Source organism: Anguilla anguilla, chromosome 7 (genome assembly GCF_013347855.1).
Source record: "Anguilla anguilla isolate fAngAng1 chromosome 7, fAngAng1.pri, whole genome shotgun sequence".
In the NCBI taxonomy this organism is placed as follows: domain Eukaryota; kingdom Metazoa; phylum Chordata; class Actinopteri; order Anguilliformes; family Anguillidae; genus Anguilla; species Anguilla anguilla.
Window position 1 is genome coordinate 32,464,338 of NC_049207.1, and position 21,333 is coordinate 32,485,670.

Here is a 21,333-nt window from a genome sequence, read left to right on the forward strand (position 1 = left end):
ACGACCCAGTGTTCCCAAGCCTGTAACCTTACCCACTAGGCCACAGACGGATTAGCTATTCAACCTGCGGAGTTGCGGAATGTACATAAGTACTAATTTTTTGTAGCGTATGTGGGTAGATAGAGAACAGGGCGAGGTAACAGGAATGTAGAAACGTGGCGTTTGCTGATATTAAGGGTTTGTACGGTAGCCAAGTGAAGAAATATAGTTAGTAGAAATGGCACAGTGGTGAACTGGTGTAACTTTTAAATAAAAGGAATACATTTGCGTCATGAAATGCACATGGGTGGCCGTGAGTGAGTGAGGTTTACCAGTCTGTGACTTCGTTAGCAAATGCCATAGCTATGCAATGCGTGAAATATCATTAGCGAACCTGCCGGTGGTTTTAAAGAAGAACACAAGCCAGTAAGCACAGAAGAGCTTCCGTTGAATCCATATGGCTTAGCAATATTGTAGCCGGTTAATAACTGAACGTACATACGGTAAGTCATAATGCATATATCTTAGCAATATTGTAGCCGGTTAATAACTGAACGGTCAACGGCGGGTAGAAATGGTGCAAAAGCAGTAATTAAGAAGTAGTAGACAATTATTAGTGAGGATCGAAGCAGGTTAAAGAAACGTGTTTCAAGCTGGCCTTGAACATACGACCCGGTGTTCCCAAGCCTGTAACCTTACCCACTAGGCCACGGATGGATTAGCTGTTCAAATTGCGGAGTTGCAGAATGTACATAAGTAGTAATTGTTTGTAGCGTATGTGGCTAGATAGAGAACAGAGCGAGGTAACATGAATTTAGAAATAGAAACGTGGCGTTTGCTGATATGAAAGTTTTGTACGGTAGCCAAGTGAAGACATATAGTTAATAGAAATGGCACAGTGGTGAACTGGTGTAGCTTTTTAATGAAAGGAATACATTTGCCGTGACTTCGTTAGCTAATGCCATAGCTATGCAATGCGTGAAATATCATTAGCAAACCTGCCGGTGGTTTTAAAGAACACAGGCCAGTAAGCACAGAAGAGCTCCCGTTGAATCCATGTGGCTTAGCAATATTGTAGCCGGTTAATAACTGAACGGTGAACGGCGGGTAAATATGGTGCAAAAGCAATAATTGATAAGTAGGCTAGTAGACAATTATTAGTGAGGGTTGAAGCAGGTTAAACAAACGTGTTCTAAGCTGGGCTTGAACCTAGGACCCCATGTTCCCAAGACTGTAACCTTACCCACTAGGCCACAGGCGGACTAGATGTTTGAACGGGAAATGTTTCAGAATAAAAATGTATGGGTATTTTTCGTGTGTATGTGCGTTTTTGATTGGGTCGTGTAGGGCAGATTTGGCTGGTGTTAGTGAAATGTCCAATGGGGAGACATGTTGTTAGTGGGATAGGCGGCAGGAAAAATAAGAATGAGAAGAAGAAGAAGAAGAAGAAGAAGAAAGAGAAGAAGAAGAAGAAGAAGAAGGAGAAAACGCAAAATCCCCTTAGTTTGGGGCTTTATTGTGTGGACATGTGAAGTTGTTTATGAATTCTGTCTGTTGAAATGGGGTCAGAATGTACAGAATTTAATGTTTTTAAGGGCTGAGTGTCTGTGGCTGTTGTGGTTATTTCTGTGGGGAACCCTGAAAAGTGCCAAACTCTCGGTGCTGTATAGGTATGGGGGCATGCCCCCGCCAAGGCGTAACTTGGCGGGATGACATACCTGCCATCCCAATAGGAGTGTGGTTCGATTAAATGTTAAAATGGCTTGCCATACGCGCTGCTACCCGTCGCTTCAGCGCACTGCTACCAGAATGCATTGCGGGGCAGATTGACGCTTGTCCCATAGGAAATTAATGGGAGGCATCAAATCGTGCTGCTTTCAATGCTGCAGTGGTCATGCACCGTGACGCTAGCTCAAGCTTGGTTGCTAGGCGCAGTTGCTAGCTGGGTGTTCTCCGATATGTTCTCACTGGGCGCTGCAAAGTTAGTGATTATTGGTTCCATGTTGATTTATTTCCATACGAATTGTTGGGGGGGGGGGGGGGGGGCAGGGTAGGCTATTACCGTACTGCTTACTTTGCAGCCCGGACATTTCCCTTAAACACATTAAGAGCAGTCATACGTCACTTCCATGTCGTCCGAACAACCACACTCCCTTTTGGGTGAAAACAAGGGCTGTGTCCGAATAGTCAAAAAAATCACGTCCTGTCTTTTCCTAACCACTTTTCCTTGACTTCGATGGAAAACGTCATGAGGTCAAGGAAAGATGTGAAGGAGGATTCACAAGGACTAAGGAAAAGACAATCGCTGTGCTAAGAGAATCCGACTGCACTTACACTAGGCTACGTAATTATGCGACGGCGGATATTATTGACGTGGGTCTGACGTGGTGAAACTACAACAGTGTTGTGCAAGTTCTGTAATGTTGGATGTCGCAAAATAAACAAGGATGCAGGCTGGATAGGAATAGCTGTTTACTCATGGCACTGCCGCATGCATGGGATCCATCTTGAAAACTCTTCTTTTTTAACAAGAAATAGTAAATTAACTACAACTCACTCAGTTCACTTCAATCACTGTAATACAGCACCATCTAGTGGCACAAAGATAAACAGTATAAACTGGCATGCCTGGCTTTCTAGCCATTGAATGACTCAACGTTACAATTACTACTTTTCAGTACATGACATAGTCCTTATGCCAACTAGGCTTGTTTCTTGCACGCGACTGGATGTAAGGAGTGTGCGCGCAGTGGGATGTCGTAGTAGGATTGTTGACAGGCTCATACTCAGCTGCAGAGGGGAAGTGAGCCAGGTGGGATGCATTCCATTTTTCCCCATAGCTGAGCAAGAAGGTGCTTGTGCCTACCTTCTTTTCCACAGTCACTGGTCCACTGAATCTAGGATGTGCTTTGGGGACCTGGTGAGGTATTCTTATCCTAACCTTCTCTCCCTCCTGAAAGAGAGGCATGTGAGTGCCACGTTTGGAGTCAGTGTAGCACTTCATCTTGGCTTGCTTCTTCTGGACCATTCTGCGCACAGAATCACCCTGTGCAGTCACAGCAGGCTGCAGGGGCAGTATGTCCATTTTAGTGCGCATCCTCCAGTCGTAAAGCAGTTAATGTGGTGAGGCGGCAGTGGTGGCGTGGGGAGTGGCTCTGTAAACTTGCAGCCAATCAATCACAGCCTCGTGCCATGGTCGAGACTGCTGGATTGCTGTCTGGATGCAGCTTCTCAGAACACGGTGGAAACGTTCAACGGCCCCGTTGGCCGCCGGATAGTAGACTGATACCCGATTGTGGCGGATGTCGATTTCCTCAAGGAACTTGACGAAGGCGAGCTCCATTGTCTGTAACTATGCTCTCTGGGTTACCGTGTTGGCTAAAAGCAGAGGTAAGAAACTTTATTACGTCATCTGTTGCAGCAGTGTGAGAAAAGGCCACTTCAGGCCACTTGGAGTAGTAGCCCGTCAGCATAATAGCATAACGGCAGGCGGGCAACAGCTGTCTCGAAAGGCCCCACTATGTCAAGACCTAGCTTTTTCCTTGGGCCATCCGGCAGTGGTACTGGTTGTAGGGGTGCAAAACGAGGCTTGGCAGTTTTATCATTAGACTGGCAAGGAACGCATGTAGCTATGCAGGCTTGGACCTGAGAGTCCATCCTCAGCCACCAGTAAAGGTCTCGCAGGCACTGCTTAGTGCGTATGACCCCCTGGTGACTCTCAAGTGATCAGTGTATGGCGTAAGGTAACTGGTACAATGAGGCGATTGCCTCTGAAGACATAATTGTCCTTAACTGAGAGTTCATCTCTGATCTTGTGGTAGGCTGTCAGATTTTGGCTCACTGCTTTTATTGAACGAGGCCATCCCCTGTCGATCTGTGCATGCAGTGCTGTCATTTCAGGGCAGCCAGAACAGGCTGCTTCAAACTCAGTCACTGACAAGGAGCGGAGTGTAGAGGAGACCTGGGCGACTATCTTGGGCTCCACATCTATTGCAGGGTCAGCAGAGGCAGGTAGGGGAAGACGTGAAAGGCAGTCAGCTGTGTAGTTTTGGGAACCAGGTCGGTAGATGACATTATAGTCAAAGCAGAGAAGGCGTGCTGACCATCGGGCAATGCGCATCCCAGCACGTCCCATGCCCTTTGTTGTAAGCAGCATGGTGGGTGCTTGGTGGTCAGTATGAAGTGTGAAGCGACGGCCCCATAAGTATGTTCGCCATTTTTCTGTAGCCCACATGCATGCAAGTGCCTCTTTCTCGACAGTAGAGTACTTGCGTTCTGCCATTGACAGTGTGCGAGGCGTGAAAGCCACCGGTTTTTCTGTGCCGTCCGGTTGCACTTGAGCGAACACAGACCCCAAACCGTAGTCACTCACATCGGTGGAGATCACTGTGTGAAGGGTGGGGTCAAACAAAGTGAGTGCAGGGCTATCTACCAGGAGCTGTTTGACTTCATCAAAACTGTTTTGTGCAGCATCAGTCCGTGTAAAGGTGTCTGTAGCACTGACACACTTGCGCATTGGAGCCACAACTGTCGCAAAGTTTGGCAGGAACTTGGAGTACCACGACACCAGTCCCAAGAAGGAACGCAAGGAAGCAGCATCAGATGGAGCAGGAGCCTTCAGGACTGCGTCGGTGTGCTCTCTGTCTGGTAGAATACCGTCTGCAGTGATGTCATGTCCAAGGAAGCGGAGGGAGGGCTTATTAAAGTGGCATTTGTCATCGTTGAGCATCAAGCCTCTTTTAGCTTTTGCAGCACGGTCTTGAGGTTTTGGTTATGTGAAGCAGTGGTAGGACCATAGACAATCAGGTCATCTAAGTAGTTTTGAACACCTGGCAGGCCCTGGAGGATGGGGGCATAATTTTCTGGAAGGCAGAGGGTGCAGATGCCAGACCATATGGGACTCTACAGAATCTGAAAAGGCCCTCATGTGTAATAAATGCCGTGAGATCTCTGCTATCCTCATGCAACAGCACTTGGTAGTACGCACTTGCCAATTCGATCGTAAAGAACACTTTTGCTCCCTGCAGGTTGGAGAACAATTCCTCCATGTGTGGCAGTGGGTAGCGGTCTGTAATCACTGCCTTATTTGGTTCACGGAGGTCCACACTAGGGATGTATCCGAATCCGAATATGGTATTCGGGAAAGCACAAAACGCGATGGAAACAGATATTTCTTCTACCCGAAGTTGCTAGTTATTTGGATTCGAAAAAAAAAAAAAGCCAGCTCCATGTTGTGTTCTTATAGCCTCTATCTGACCTAACGTTACATGGGCAGAGAGAGTGAGAGAGAGGCACCAGTTACACACACCAACAACTTTGAGCCACTGCGCTGCAAAACTTTTAATAAATAAGTTCTGTGCGTCAGCCATTATGTTTCTTCAAATCGATTCATATCATTGTGGATGGCCACTAGATAAAAATGCACATTGTGTTTGCAACATAGGACTTTGATTTCACCAACTAGTCATTTCATTTACTACACATTATTGAAAAGTGATCGCTATATTCTGTAGTCGCCCCCACCGAGTCAGCGCACAGCAGGCAGCGGGCTGAGAGCTGACCGTTCCCGGCTATCACTCAGGGAAACTCGCATCGAGGAGGAGGTGCGAGACAAACCTGGTGTGGCAGCTGGATTTCTTTCAAACCCCCGCAACCTATACATGTTATGTTCTGTGCAAGGACCCAAACGCAGACCAGGGAAATCCAAAAAAAGTTGTCTTTATTCAGTCCAAAGTTCAAAGCCAGGTAATCAGAGATAGAACAGTACAAAATCAAGTTTCCAAAAGAATAGTGGTAAACGAGCAAAAAATCAAAAACCAGGAGATCAGATAGGCGAAGGTACAAAGGAACAGGCAAAAGAGAAGTCAAAACAAAGCGAAGGTCAAACCAGAAAGCAATCAAACAAAAGGGGCAGGCAAACTCGAAGTCGTACGGAAAAGGCGTCTCAGGAATCTCGATAAACAAAGGCTTACAAAACATCGGCACAGTGAATACGATCAACATTCTGACAGGGAGCTGGTGGAAAAGACTGACATTTATACACTGGGGAAGGTAACAATCAAGGAGGGGTTACGTGAGTGAGGGCGGAGTAAAAAACAACATCCAGGTGAAGAACATTAGGATAACTAATTAAATGACAGGGGACTGACAAAACGCGGACTTGAATCACATAGACAACAATGATAACAGACAACCTGGGTTTAGCAGGTAAAACACATGCAGAGAGAGAGAGGTGCAGTTAGAGAAAGAGACAGGTGCAGGCAATTGCAGGACTCAGCGTTAGGGCAGACTAGAAAGAAAAGGGGCGGAGCTACAGCACAGCATGGAAAAGGGGAGAATGGTTAATGTATTAGTATAGTGATCTAAACTATCAAAAACCCAAAACTAGTGTTTGTTAATCCATTAGTAATATTAACATGTTAGTATATTAATGAGGTTAGTACTTTACAATCTATAAGTTAGTAAGGATTAGTAGAAATTAGTAAAACTAGATATAAGCAGGAAGTAAGTAAAACGAGACTGGAAAGAAGGGGGGAAACCACGAAAAACCGGAACCACCCGAATAGTGAAATCATGCAAATACAGGGGAGTGAAGCAGCTCAGGGAACACAGACACAGAGACGGCACTGGGGAGACAAGTGACCGGGAGAATGAAAATACTGGGACGGAGGATGTGAAAAATAATAAAATTACAAAAACATAAAATAAACACTAACAGCAAACAGATACTAATACAGACTACAACAGTACCCCCCCCCCCCCCCAGGAAACGCCTCTTGGCGTTTTCACTGGTAGCACACTGGAGACAGGACTCGGGACTGGAGCACACTGGAGACAGGACTCGGGACTAGAGCACACTGGAGACAGGACTCGGAACGAGGAACAGGACTCAGGACTGGACGGGGGAACAGGACTCAGAACTAGACAAGGACGGGGGAACAGGACTCAGGACTGGACAAGGACATAGCGGAAACCTGGAAGGGACTATGACACGACAGAAACCTGGACTGGACCAGGACATGGCAGAAACCTGGATGGGACCAAGACATAGCAGAAACCTGGATGGGACCAAGACATGGCAGAAACACCGGACTGGACAGGGACGTGGCAGAAACACCGGACTGGACAGGGACGTGACAGAAACACCGGACTGGACAGGGACTGACAGAAACACCGGACTGGACAGGGACTGGACAGGGACTGACAGAAACGGACTGGACAGGGACTGACAGAAACGGACTGGACAGGGACGAGGCAGACACCGGACTGGACAGAGACAGAACACCGGACTGACACTGACACAGGAATAACACTGGGAGACCTACAAGGACAGACAAAGGGACAAGCAGGCGGGGAGGCACACGGCAAGGCTGACAGACACACTAAGAGACAGGCAGACAGGGAAGGAGAGGGGCGAATTCAAAAACAGGCACGAGGACCGACAGACAGGCAGACAGGACAAAAAACAAGCCAACTGACTTACAGACAGACAGGCAGACAAACAGATAAGGGGGCAGGTGAACAGGCAGACACACGGTTGGGAACAAGGATGGGACAAGGTCTCTGGGCACTGGGTAGGGGCAGCGACGGCTTGGACACACTAGGGGGCGCGAGAACACTAGGGGGAGCACGGCCACTAGGGGGCGTGGGAACACTGGGCGAGGCAGGAACACTAGGGGGAGCGAGAACACTAGGCGATGAACGGACACTGGGCGGAGCGAGAACACTAGGGGGAGCACGGACACTAGGGGGCGAGGCGTGGACACTGGGCGAGGCAGGTGGCTTTGCCTTCAGGACAGTGGCCAGGGCAGGCCGCGGCGGCCCCTGCGGGACAACAGATGGAGCAGGCGGACTCTCCGGGCCTCTGGACGGCTCAGGGGGCCTCTCCTGGGCGCTGGACAGCTCTGGAGGCCTCTCCAGGGCTCGGGGCAGAGCAGACGGAGGCCCCTGTGGGATGGCAGACAGCTCTTGCGGGACGGTGGGCCGGGCAGGCAGCTCCTGCGGGACGGCGGGCGGAGCAGGCGGAGGTGGCCCCTGTGGGACGACGGGCGGAGCAGGCGACGGTGGCCCCTGCGGGACGACGGGCGGAGCAGGCGGCGGTGGCCCCTGCTGGACGACGGGCGGAGCAGGCGGCCTATCCTGGATTTGGGGCGGAGCAGGCGGCCTCTCCTGGACTTGGGGCGGAGCAGGCAGACCCCCCTGCAGTCTGCGCTGGGCAGGGGACAGGAACACGGACCCCAGCCGTAGGGAACCCGGCTGGGCAGCCGGACGGGACCGGCGGGACCCCCGCGGGCCGGGCCCTGGAAAAATTACCAGCCGAGACCCCTCAAAAGACGCAGGCTAGGGATCCACTGGCTGAGCAGCTGGAGGTCTGGCCGACCGGGAGGCAGCCCGACCACGACGCCTCCGTGACCGCCCGCCCCGGGCAACCATTTCCGGCCGAGACAGAGAGAACAATCGACCTCTGGTGGGAGCGGTGCCGGGCCTCAGGTCGATGGCGCAGTCGTAAGGGCGGTGAGGAGGCAGAGAGGTGGCTCGGGACTTGCTGAAGACCTCTTCTAGGTCCAGGTACTCGGTAGGAACCGCCGACAGGTCTGTCGGCTTCTCGGGAGGAGGTGATTCAGGAACAGAAGAATGGGCCTCTCGCAGACAAGATGCTAAACAGAATGGGCTCCAGCCCAAAATCTTGTGTGAGTTCCACTCCACACAGGGGTTGTGCTTCTCAAGCCAGGGATGCCCGAGAATGATGGGTGAGTGGGGAGATTCAATGATGTGGAGCCGAAGCTCTTCTTGATGGTTGCCGGAGAGCCGAACCTTGAGAGGAACGCTGGTGTGAGTGATATTCGCCAACCTCTGGCCATTGAGCGAGTTGGCCACTAGAGGGCATGATATCTTCTCCAAGGGGATCCCCCATCTCTCGGCAACCCCAGCATCCAGGAAGCTCTCCTCGGCCCCAGAGTCGATGAGGGCGGTAGTCCCTTTGGTCCGTCCCTCCCACTCAATGGTGACGGGCAGGCAAGTCCGGTGTTTTGAGGAGGATTCGATTGGAATCACGCCCACTAGTGCTCCTCGACACACTAGCGGGCGTTGTCTTTTAGCGGGCAGGCTGCGACATAGTGGCCTGGTTTCCCACAGTAGAGGCAGGACCTGGTGTGCATCCTTCTATCCCTCTCTTCCTTGGTCAGGTGAGCACGGTTGACTTGCATCGGTTCCGGGTCCGACATCATGACTGGAGGAGGTTTGGGATTGGTAGAAGGTGCGGCAGTGGTCCAGGACCTCTGTGACTGCTCGGTTGTAGACCCCTTGGCTGCGAGAGTGCGCTCTCGGATGCGTGAATCCACGCGGATAGCCAGGGCGATGAGATCATCGAGGTCCTCGGGCAGGTCCCGGGTCAGCAGCTCGTCTTTCACGCTCTCAGACAGGCCATTGAGGAAGGTGTCGTGCTGAGCTTTCTTCTCCCAGCCACTGGAGGTAGCCACGGTACGAAAGTCGATGGCGAAGTCCGACACCGTCATTCCCCCTTGGCGCATGCGCAGGAGTTCTCGCGCCGCTTCATGGCCGTGCTTGGAGCGGTGGAAGACCCGTCTCATCTCTTCTGCGAGCAGCGTGGAGGTCTGCACGCAGGGAAGCCCCTCCTCCCAGGCAGCCGTTCCTCACTTCTTAGTTTGCCCGGTGAGCTGCGTGATTATGTAGGCAACTCGGGCCTGCTCAGTGGGGAAGGTAGCTGGCTGTAGCTGGAAGATCAGCCGGCACTGGATAAGGAATAGGCGGCAGCCACCAGGTTCTCCGTCGTACTTCTCCGGAGGAGGAAGGTGGGGTTCACGAGCAGGTGCAGGTGGAATGCCAGGCGTAGCGGGAGCCGCAGGTTGCTGGGGAGCGAAGCCAGGTGGGGAAGCCCGGAATGCAGATGTCAGCTCCGCCACGCAGGAGGTTAGGTGGTGGTGGTGGTGGTGTTCAGACAGTTCATAAAAATAAATAAAAAAAGAGAGAGATGAAAAGTATAGTATGAGGATGCGGAAATATATTTCATAATTAATTATATGCCAATATTAAATCAATTTGATGCTTTGAAGGCACAACAATTGCATTGCCAACCTAATATTAGGTTAAAAAATACAACATTTGCCTGATTTAACGTGACTCCCGGTATAAACCATGCCCACTTCCTGTCTTCTATCCGAATACAGATACAGATAATTTTGTTGGTTGAACAGATACAGATACAGATACAGATATAGATAATGACGTCTCTGCACACCCCTAGTCCACACACATACGGATTCCACCGGTTTTCCTTTGTGTAACTACTATAGGGGACACCCAGGTAGAGGCATCAACCTTCTCTATGACACCCGCTTCCAGTAGGCGCTTCAGTTCAGTAGAGGTAGCATCCCTGACTGCAAAGAGCAGACAACATAGTTTTTTATGCACCGGTTTAACAGTAGGGTCAATTTAAACTCGATGCACAAAGTCCTGTGCGCAGCCGATCACAGGGGCAGTAGGAGCAGTGAGAGCAGTGGAAGCAGTGATACTCATGGTCATCACAGGAGCGGAGGAGCAGAAGAGGGGAGGACGGTATCTCCACTAATACAGAGATGTAGAGCAGTCATCCGGTTCCATCCCGAGCTGTGGGGTTCCTTCATCCACTACAAAGAATGTGGCAGAGGCAGTGATGTCACCTCTACTCACTTGAGCCTTTAGGCACCCCAGAACAGGTATGCAGGTCTGGGTGTATGATACAAGTCGAACAGTAGGTGCAGACAGCGGTGTGGTACTGAAGTACCAGCTGAGCCATCAGCTGATTCAGCCGAAGCGCTTGACTCTCGTGTCGTGCCAGAACTACGCGATGCTCCATTTGTTGATCACTTGCGGCCCCTACCGGCCAGTTAGGAGGAGTGCGGAGTTAGCACTCAATGTATTTCAAAGGACAATGATGGAAACTCATTCAAATAAAATACTTCGGCCCAGTAGTAGGCTATGCGAGATTAGCTGCGGGCAGATACACAAACTCACACGCACACACGCGACCAAATGCATAATCCCCTTCAGACTCTCGCCTGGCGGAGATAATTACATCATATGAATGTCCTTTGTTAAAATACTCCCTTATGATTTCAATCTCCTCTTCCATCCTTTCAAACTCAGTTTAAAATTTGTGCAAGGACACTGCTGAGAGTAGTACACAATAGAAACAGGAAATTACGTTTTACTGACTTGGGTTCTGTCCAATGACAATCAAGAAGTGTTGTCCCACCTTTTTCGTAATCTGAAATGTCGTTGTGTTTTGTGAAATGTCATTGTGTTTTCTGAAATTTTGTTGTGTTTTGTGAAATGTCGTTGTGTTTTGTGAAATGTTGTTGTGTTTTGTGAAATATCGTTGTGTTTTCTGAAATGTTGTTGTGTTTTCTGAAATGTCATTGTGTTTTCTGAAATGTCGTTGTGTTTTGTGAAATGTCGTTGTGTTTTGTGAAATGACGTTGTGTTTTGAGAAATGTTGTGTTTTCTGAAATGTAGTTGTGTTTTCTGAAATGTTTTGTTTTGTGAAATGTCGTTGTGTTTTCTGAAATGTTGTTGTGTTTTCTGAAATGTTATTGTGTTTTGACCCTCAGGGCCACCGTAATGTTTACTCATGGCACTGCCGCATGCATGGCATCCATCTTGAAAACTCTTCTTTTTTAACAGGAACACATAATAGTATATTACAGTTTTTCTCAGTCGCTTTGGTACATTTCTCAAATCATCCTTAACATTTGCAAAACAGTAAGTGCATTTCTCGAAACAATTCGTACAAACAGCACCACACAATGGATTACCTGCAAAAGTCCGTAACTTGCTCAGAATTCTTAGCTTATTTCTCAAAAGTAAATATTTATGTCAATGAACATGTCAGCGCCATCAGAATGACAAGTCCTTGTGTCATTGTTTACAAACAAGATAGTCAAAATGCTTAGCCATGTTGTCAATATAACAGTGTACTCAAAGTATTTTCTGATGTAAACTATGGCTAAGGTTTTGATGACAATTATTGAAAATACACAAGGCTGCACTTTTTCTGTATGGCATATATGTCATGGTTCTGTGTTTTCCTGTCTGTGTTTCCCTTGTTGGGCCGCCAGATGGCGGCACTTCTGTTTTGTGTCCTGCTCCCCCCTGTTAATTGTATGATTGTTTCCAATTGTCTCGTTATTCTATCAATGTTCCCACCTGTGTCTTGTTATCCCCTCCTTTTCTGGGTTGATTGTATTTTCAGTTCACCTGTGTCTTGTTACCCCGTCTATTTAAGTTCTTTGTTCCCTTGACTCGGGTGCTGGTTCCTTGTGTTTGTTTCCTACTTGTGTTTGTTCCCGACTTCTGTTTGTTTCAGACCGTATGTACCTACCTTTTGTTTGACCTGCCCTTGTGCTCTGCCTGCCCGTGTTCTGCTCTGCCCGTGTTCTGCCCTGCCGGTGTTTGTGAGTTCCTCTTGTTTTCTGTTTTATTTAGATATTTTTTGAGTTTGTGTTTTTGCCCATCGTGGCCTTGTCTGTTCCCTGTTTGTTTGCCTTTTTTGTTAGTAAAATCTTTGTTAATTTTCCCTTTTTGAGTTTGTGTTTTTTTCCTATCTGCGTTTGGGTCCCCCCTACCCGTACCGTGACAATATATCAATTTCAACAGTACAAAGTTACACATTACCGTATGTGGGAGATTGATTGCAAGAGATTGGACAGGATTCACATTTACGCTTTTACTGTTTGTACTGTAATTTGTTGACAGACCATGTCATTGCAATACAGAAAAGAAAGAGACAAGACTGTTTTACAGCACTGCATAGCACAAAGGAAAAAATACAAAATTAGAAACGTAAACATAGGAAACACCCCTTGGGCAGAACTGTAAATGCAGCGCTGTATGGGGAATTATAGTGCAATCTTTCTACACCTCCTGATGTTCCTGTCTGTCGGGACACCGATTCTCATCCACATCACAACGGATATCTTCCCTGGCAATGCGGTGTGGAAATCTTTTGGAATGTCTTATCCAGCCTCTGCAGGCGTTTACTGTGATGTCCTCACATGCTGCATCCATGGCAGCCAGCAGGGTCATCTGAATATGTGGCTGGCGATCGTAAACCTTCAACCTCCATGCTGAATAGAATTCCTCAATTGGGTTAAGGAATGGAGAGTAGGGTGGGAGGAATTCCATCAGCATCCTGTAGTGGGCGATGGAAACTCACATTATCCCAAACTACCACATACTTTGGTAAATCATCTCTAATCAGAGCGCTTTCATCATCAGGGATGAGATCCCTGTAGAGGGTGTCTAAGAAGGTGAGGAGATGCTGTGTGTTGTGTGGCCCTATAATGGGAATACGAGTTGGCACACCATGCTCTGAAATAGCAGCACACATAGTGATGTTCCCTCCCCGTTGGCCTGGCGCATCAACAGTAGCTCTGTGGCCGATGACATTTTGACCACGCCTTCTGCATTTGGCCAGGTTGAAGCCAGCTTCATCCAGGTATATGAAGTTGTGAGATGGTTCACTTACTTCCAGTTCCATTATACGCTATATCCCAGAAGATACAAAATGGGTTTTATGAATTACATGTATTTTCATTTTAGACAAGATACAGTTACATCAAATGTATACATATTGCATGTTCTTTTCTACAGCCATAGCAAATGTGTACAGGTCACACTTACTGTACTGTATATCACTATACAATGTTGTACTGTTTACTGTAGTTACTGTATGCACATAGATGTTTTACCTGTACATACTGGTACCGTAGCTCCTTCACTCTGTCACCATTCATTTCAAATGGTACACAGTACAGCTGTTTAGTGCTCATCTGTTGTTTTTTCAGCACCATGTTGATATTTGAGATGCTAACAGATTGGATGTTTTCAAAGACATTGTTGTCTTCTATAATGGCACTCTGTATCTCCTTTAGTCTAATAGCATTATTTGCTATGACCATGGTGAAAATAGCGTCCTCCTGTTGAGGTGTGAAAAGGGGCCCCCTGTGAGGTAGTCTTGCAGTCCTATGTGGGAAAAATACGGTAATGCAAGACAAGATTGAGTAAGATTTCAAAACATATGTGTTTGTGTGTTACAGTATATGTACAGTATGTATCTGTATAAAGTATATGTACTGTATACTGTAAAATGCAAGTGGAATACTGTAATATGAATCATTACAGTAAGTAAACAGTATTACATTACAGTGCACATTGTTGGATTACATACCTGTTCTGTCTACGAAACATTTGAATGATTGAGGATCAGGTTGTTCTCCCAACATTTGGCTGCACCCTTCGACCAGCCTCGGCCATTGTAAGGCCATGATTGAGAACATGGTCCACAATTGTGGCCCTTATTTCATCAGGAACGTGCCTATGTCCTTGGCCTCTTCTGCCTCTTCCTCTGTTTTGCCTCCCTACCTTCCACCACGCAGCCTTACTCCTCTTCTTCTTCCCAGCTGCTCACCCTGTTCATTTCCTTATTGATCTTCCATTGTCAGAAATTGTAACACTGTGTTGTGCTCTGTCTATATATGCTTGCCAATTGAAGGTTCATGAGATGCACCCCTGAGCTATTTTAGAGAACTGGCTGATCATTGGTTGATCTAACGCTTCGCACATTCCCCTTCATTAGTGAAAGTCAAGATTCACCTGAGAGCAATTCATCAATTAAGGACACATTTACAAAAAAAGTCTAATAGAAATATATAGGGGACTGGGGCAAGATGAGACAGGACTGGGGACTGGGACGAGACGAGACAGGGCACAGGGACGGAAGCCGGACGGGGGTCCGGGAACAGGGACGGAACGGACGGGGCCGGGCACAGGAGGGGAACCGGGCAGAACGGAACAGGACTGGACTAGACAGGACAGGGACTCAAACACAGAACGGGACTCAAACAAACATGACACTGGACTGGGCTCAGACACGACACTGGACTGAACTCACAGACAACACTGAAACGGACGGAGACACAGACAGGGAAACGGGCCAAGACAGACACCAAACTCGACAAGACACAGCACGAAACGGACTCAAACATGACACTAGCTAGCTGACAGGCACGGATAGACACTGGCACACACTCAAAACACACAACGCTGGACTGGACTCAGACAGGAAAGGGACTGGACTAAACTCTGACACATAAGGAACTGGACTCAGAGACAACACGAAACGTACTCAGACAACACGAAGTGGACTCAGACAGCACGGAACGGACAAGGACACAACACTGGAACGGACTCACCGATGACACGGAACTGATAGACGCAGGCAGGGAATGGGCTAAGACACAGACAGGGAATGGGCTAACACAGGCAGGGAGGACTAACAGAAGAGCAGACAGAGAGACAAGCAGGCGGGGAGACACACAGCAAGACAGACAGACACGCAAAGAGACAGACAGACATGCAACAGGAGGGGCGAACCCAAAGACAGACACAGAAGCTGACAGACAGGCAGACAGGACAACAAGCAGACCTACTGACATGCAGACAGACAGGTAGACAGGCGGGTAAAAACACTGGCCGCCGGTCGACAATAGGGGACGTGGGCACGCTGGAGGACGCGGGCACACTGGGGGGCCCGGGAACACTGGGCGGCGAGAGAACACTAGGGGGCGAGGCAGGTGGCCCCTGCTGGACAACAGGTGTAGCAGGTGGCCCCTGCTGCAAGCTGGGCGTAGCAGGCCTCTCCTGGGAGCTGGGCGGGGCAGGAGGCCTCTCCTGGGCGCTGGGTGGAGCAGGCTGCGGCAGCCTCTCCTGGGCGCTGGGCGGAGCAGGCTGCGGTGGCCCCTGTGGGACGTAATTTGCATTTCACAATTATTGTGTTGCACTCAAGATTTAAATAATGTTGGTCAAAATAAATGTAGACAATGTACGTATTTTAAAAATACATTAGACTAGGCTACATTATAATGTAATGTATAGTATCACATGATCAATACATACTTATTATTAGTGGTGGTAGTAATATTATTATTATTTATTATTATTATTATTATTATTATTATTATTGTAATGAAACGTATCATAAATGTAGGCTATAGTATCACATGATTAATAATACTAATTATTATTAGTGGTATTATTATTATTATTATCATTATTAATATTATTATTAGCCTACTACTGTTTGCAGTACAATTCATAATAAAGTTATTTGATCTGTCTGCCAGAATAATGACACAATTGTACATGTATTTCAGGTGTTGAAGATCAATACTTCCTTACAGATGTCATCTTCATGGATGCCTGCAATTACCCCACTTTCTCTCAAGCAGTCTTGGAGTCCATGCATAGGAACAAGCTGGACCTGAATGATGTCTGGGCAGTAGTGACAGACAATGCATCCTACTGCTTGAAGGCCTACAGAGAAGTACTGAAAGGTGTGATGCCTAACAGTGTGCAGGTGGGCTGTCTGTGTCATGTGATCAACTTGGTGGGGGAGACCTGGCAGCACTTCAAATACTTTGGTGAAATAGCATCGTTGGTGATGTGGGTCAGATCGGCATTCGTCAAAAAACCTGCCAGGAAAAGAAGATGGATTGCCTTCTTGAAAATGAAGGAGTGTGTACACACAAAGGTGCCCCCAGAAGCAGGAAACACAAGATAGAACAGCTGGTTTCAAACTGCAATATCATGCAGACCACATTGATCTCTACCACGAGTTCGTTCAAGCTGAAAAGTCATCTGCTATGGCAGTGACCAACATCCTTGACTTGCTCTCTACTGAGGAGAAGAAGGACATGATCAAGGTGAAGTTGACCTTAATTTCTGAAGCATGCTCCAAGCTCATCACAGCACTGACCATCCTCGAAGGCACACACCGCCCCACAGCAGTTTCAGCTTTCAACATCATGGAAAACCTAGAGTCCTACCTGGGTAATGGAACAGCAAAGGTATGCGGGTTCGGCATCAACACTGACAGCATCCTTGACCAGCTTGGCATGAGGGTGAAGAGGGAGATTCTGGACAATCTCCATGAAGCTTTCCATCTAGCCTTCAACAAGTTCTCCAAACACTGGGATGGCCATCCAGCCAAGGAGGTGTACAGGCTACTCAGGGTGTTTGACCCCAGACAAGCCCCTGCCATGGAGAAGCAAATCGAGCACTATGCAAAGCTGCAACCTCTTGCTCATCCTTCAGCTGAGCTTAGTGAGCAGTGGCTGGTGTACCAGCAGTGTGTGAGAAATGAGAAGCCCCCAGCAGATCTTGACCTTCGTGGCTTCTGGGAGGGTGTCCGGGGAAGATTTCCTAAAGTTGCAGAGGTTGCTGTGCCATACCTCTTCTTCCCTGTTAGCTCTGTTGATACAGAGAGAAGCTTCAGCAAGTACAAAACGCTGCTGACCGACAAAAGAGAGTCCCTCACTGACTAAAACACAAAGCGCCTAACTATCATGTATCACAATGGTGATGTCAGCCAGAGATGGGGAGAAGCATGAATTTTTAAAGGACATCCCTTTGAAAGAAATTACATTTTACAATTTTTCTGATTTATTTTTGTGGCAAGTGAGTGCCACCCCTCCTGCCTTCCAACAGACTCACGTGAGACAACGTTTGGTTTTTAGCACTTCCGTGCTCTTTTATTAAGCCCACGGCCTTCGCTCGGCCACAACGTAACACAGATCTTTTGTTTTAGTTCGGTAATTCTGTGCAGTTCCGTCGTCTCTCTGGCGTTTACTCCCGAATACTCCCGCTCCTGTCCCCGCTTTTAAAAACCCCAGGCTCACTGTTGAAAACAGAGGCAATCAGCGCAATTAAACAATTGATAATTATCGGCGCTGATTACCTCCACCTGACAGTTGTGACGAAGGATCCGAGAGCCGCTCCTCTCACTCTCTCTCTGCAGCCGACACCCAAACTACGCCCACCCCACCACAATTTTAAACAAATTATTATTTTTTATTATTTAACTATTTAACTATTTTGTTATTGCACTGCACTGGACTGCACTGCACTGGCAGTTGAACTGCACTGAACTGCATTGAACCGAATTAAACAAAAAAAAAGAAATCAAAACAAATTTTAAAAACTGCATTGACACTGTTTGCAGATGTACTGTTATTAAAGTTTGTTAAAAACATAATTTTGTATTGTTTTTTTGTTAAATCCGAAGGAAAAAATATTAAATCCGAGAAATTCGAAAACAGGAAAATTCAAATCCGAAAACAGGAAAAGATAAAACGAATTTCATAGGGCCCTAGAATACAGTCACGATCTAAAATATTCAGCATAGAACAAAATGATAAAGATATGATCCACACAGGCCTAACCAAGCCACAAAAGACACAGTAGTCCTAAGTAGCACTGTAGTCCCCTTCCCTTCACACAATTTCTAGGGCTGTCTTGGTTGAAAATGAAAAATACACACACGCACACTTACCTGAACTAGTCTATAATGCATTTGCCCTTTGATAAACCAAATTTAATTTTAACAATTAGTACAGCTATCAGTGCTATTAGTAGTCAGATTATGTAGGAATTTAAGTATCATATTTTGATATTATAATAACGGATTAGTCTTGTTAATATGGTAGAGTCTTACATCAAGTTGATACTTGATAGTATATATGCCTGCACACACGGCTATGGGAAAACGTATGCTGAAACCGCCTTAATTTTGAATTAAATAATCAGCAGTATGCTTTTTTCATTGTAGATGGCTGCACAAAGACCTAAAAGCGTAGTGTAGAGTCACCCAACCATCACCAGGGAAGGCGGTGTGCAACACATGCCAAGAAAGTGTCAGTATGGGAGCAGCAATTACAAAAACTAAAAATACTTCAAATATTTGGGCTCATCTAAGGATTCATCACCCTGCATTGCATGATGCAGCACAGAAGAAAAGAGAAACTTCGGAGAAAACGACTCAACCTCAGCCTACAATACAGCAAATGTTTCAGAGACAAACAAGGTGGCCAAATACAGATGGCAAATCAAAACATTTGGACAAAGTGATCACAGAGATGATTGTTAGTGACAACCAACCTTTCACAGTGGTGTCTGATGCTGGCTTCAAGCGCCTCATGGCTGTAGCTGAACCAAGATACACACTGAAAAGCGAAAAGTATTACCGCACAGAAATGATGGAAGGTATTCACCACAAGGTTGTAGAGAAGATAAAGGCTCTGGTCCAACCAGAGAATGCCGGCCACTCACTCTCTTTCACAACTGACTGCTGGTCTGGGACAACAGAATCACTTATGAGTCTTACATGCCACTTCATTGACAATGGATGGACAAGAAAGCAGGTGGTTTTGAATACAAAAGCGATGTGTGAGTCCCACACTGGGGAGTATATTAGAGAGACATTCCTGGACATGCTGGATGATTGGAACATAAGCAAAGACCATGTGGGGCTTGTACTTCGTGACAGTGGAGCAAATATGGTAAAAGGAATGAGGCTCGCTGAACTGCCAGACCTCAGCTGCACAGCCCACTCGCTACAACTTGTGGTGAACGATGGCCTGTCAAGCCAAAGAGCAGTCATCGACGTCATTGCAATGCTAAAGAAGTGAGCTACCCACTTCCACCACTCTGTTCTCGCCAAGCAGCATTTGAAGGAGATTCAGGAGGACCTTGGCCTACCCAAACACAACATAATCCAGACCAACCCAACAAGGTGGAACTCAACGCTCCACCTGCTGCAAAGAATGCTTGAGCAAAAGCGTGCTCTTAGCATCTACTCAGGTGAACATTACATTACATTAATTACATTACAGGCATTTAGCAGACGCTCTTATCCAGAGCGACTTACACAACTTTTACAATAGCATTTACATAGCATCCATTTATACCGCTGGATATATACTGAAGCAATGCAGTTAAGTACCTTGCTCAAGGGTACAACGGCAGCGTACTACCCGGGAATTGAACCTGTGACCTTTAGGTCATAAGACCAGCTCTTTACCCATTATACTACACTGCCGCCCATCGTCTGGTTAGGCGGATACAAGTGCCCTACTGCTGACCAGTGGGACATTGTGTCCAATTTAGTTGAAACTCTCATCCCAATAGAAGAAGTGACACTGGAAGTGAGCCATTATGATTCATCTGTGTCATGCATCATTCCCTGTCTGACAGTACTGAAGATGCTACTTCAAGATGATAAAAGTCCCTCTTCACGAGGCATCAGAACGCTCAGGCAGGTCATGCTGGAGAGCCTAACCAGACGTTTCTCAAAAATTGAAGAAACAAAAAATGTTGTGCTGGCATGTCTCTTGGATCCCCGTTGTAAGAGCCATGCATTCTCCTCTGATGGAACATTGACCAAGGCCAAAGAATGGCTGAGAGAGGAGGATCAGACTGCTACACAAGGGACCAGTCAATGTGCTACAAGAGGGACCGGTGAGGAAGAGCAGGAAGCTACAAGAGGGACCGGTGAGGAAGAGCAGGAAGCTACAAGAGTGACCGATGAGGAAGAGCAGACTGCTGCACAAGGAACCAAAGCGAAAGACTGAGACCCGAAAAGGCAACGGACAGAAGCAGAGCCATCTTATCATGGTCGTATTGATGAGATGTTCAGTTCTTTCCTTGATTCCCATGCAGGTGACTCTGACAAAGCCAGCCTTGAGGATGAGCGACATCTCTACATCAAAGAGCCAGCGATCAACAGACGAAAGGGTGACCCTCTGCAATGGTGGAAACAGAATGAAGCACGCTTTAAGTTACTTGCTTCTCAAGCCAGAAGATGTCTCTCCTCTCCACCCTCCTCTGTTCCGAGTGAGCGCGTGTTCAGTGAAGTCACAGCAATATATGACAAAAACAGAAACCGTCTGACAGGAGAAAATGCTGAAAAGCTATGCTTTCTACACCACTACTTGGTGTTACTGAATTGGGACTACTGAGGGGTTATTGGGGACAGGGACTTGAAGGGAAAGTAAGGAGGGAAGGGTTTAAATTTTTATTTTATTTTATTTATTTTTACCGGAAGAAAAAAAAACACTTAAACATTGTTCTGAGTGAAGTCTGTAAAATTGATTTTCATTTTCATTTCATTTTTTTATTTATTTTTCAAATATTTCATGTTTTACGAAATATTCTATTAAACATATCATTTAAAGGCAGCCTTGTGTTGGGGTTTGTGTTGCTGTAAATTTTGGCACAAAAATTTTAACATTTACTGCAACTGAATATCGGCCCCAAATATCGGCTATCGGCCTCCTTGACTTACTAATAATCGGTATCGGTATCGGCTCTGAGAAAACCATATCGGTCCACCCCTAGTACATACATATACTTGTCTGTTACTGGAAATTCGCTGTAGACACCTGTTGTTCTATGTCTACGCACATCTAATCTCACTCTCAGGACATGCTCTTCAGGTTCGACTATTTCCCATTTTTCATC

The 21,333-nt window shown here is 47.0% G+C and overlaps 2 protein-coding genes across 2 annotated transcripts in view; both read left to right on the forward strand.

The window, feature by feature from the left end:
* Nucleotides 1-17,762, forward strand: part of LOC118232230 — a 52,888-nt gene extending 35,126 nt beyond the window's left edge. Inside the window, exon 2 of the mRNA XM_035427017.1 lies at nt 16,191-17,762. Within this exon, the coding sequence (XP_035282908.1) occupies nt 16,680-17,360 (681 nt within the window). The 5' untranslated portion in view covers nt 16,191-16,679 and the 3' untranslated portion in view covers nt 17,361-17,762. The remainder of the gene's footprint in view (nt 1-16,190) is intronic.
* Nucleotides 17,763-17,880: 118 nt separating this feature from the next.
* LOC118232231 (zinc finger BED domain-containing protein 4-like) lies at nt 17,881-19,735 on the forward strand. Its single transcript, XM_035427019.1, has one exon. It carries the CDS (start codon nt 18,735-18,737, stop codon nt 19,500-19,502), a length of 768 nt encoding a protein of 255 aa, XP_035282910.1. The 5' UTR covers nt 17,881-18,734; the 3' UTR covers nt 19,503-19,735.
* Nucleotides 19,736-21,333: the final 1,598 nt, after the last annotated feature.

Coding starts and splice junctions, on each gene's coding strand:
- LOC118232231 (XM_035427019.1), top strand. CDS start 18,735: ATGGGAGCAGCAATTACAAAAACTAAAAATACTTCAAATATTTGGGCT.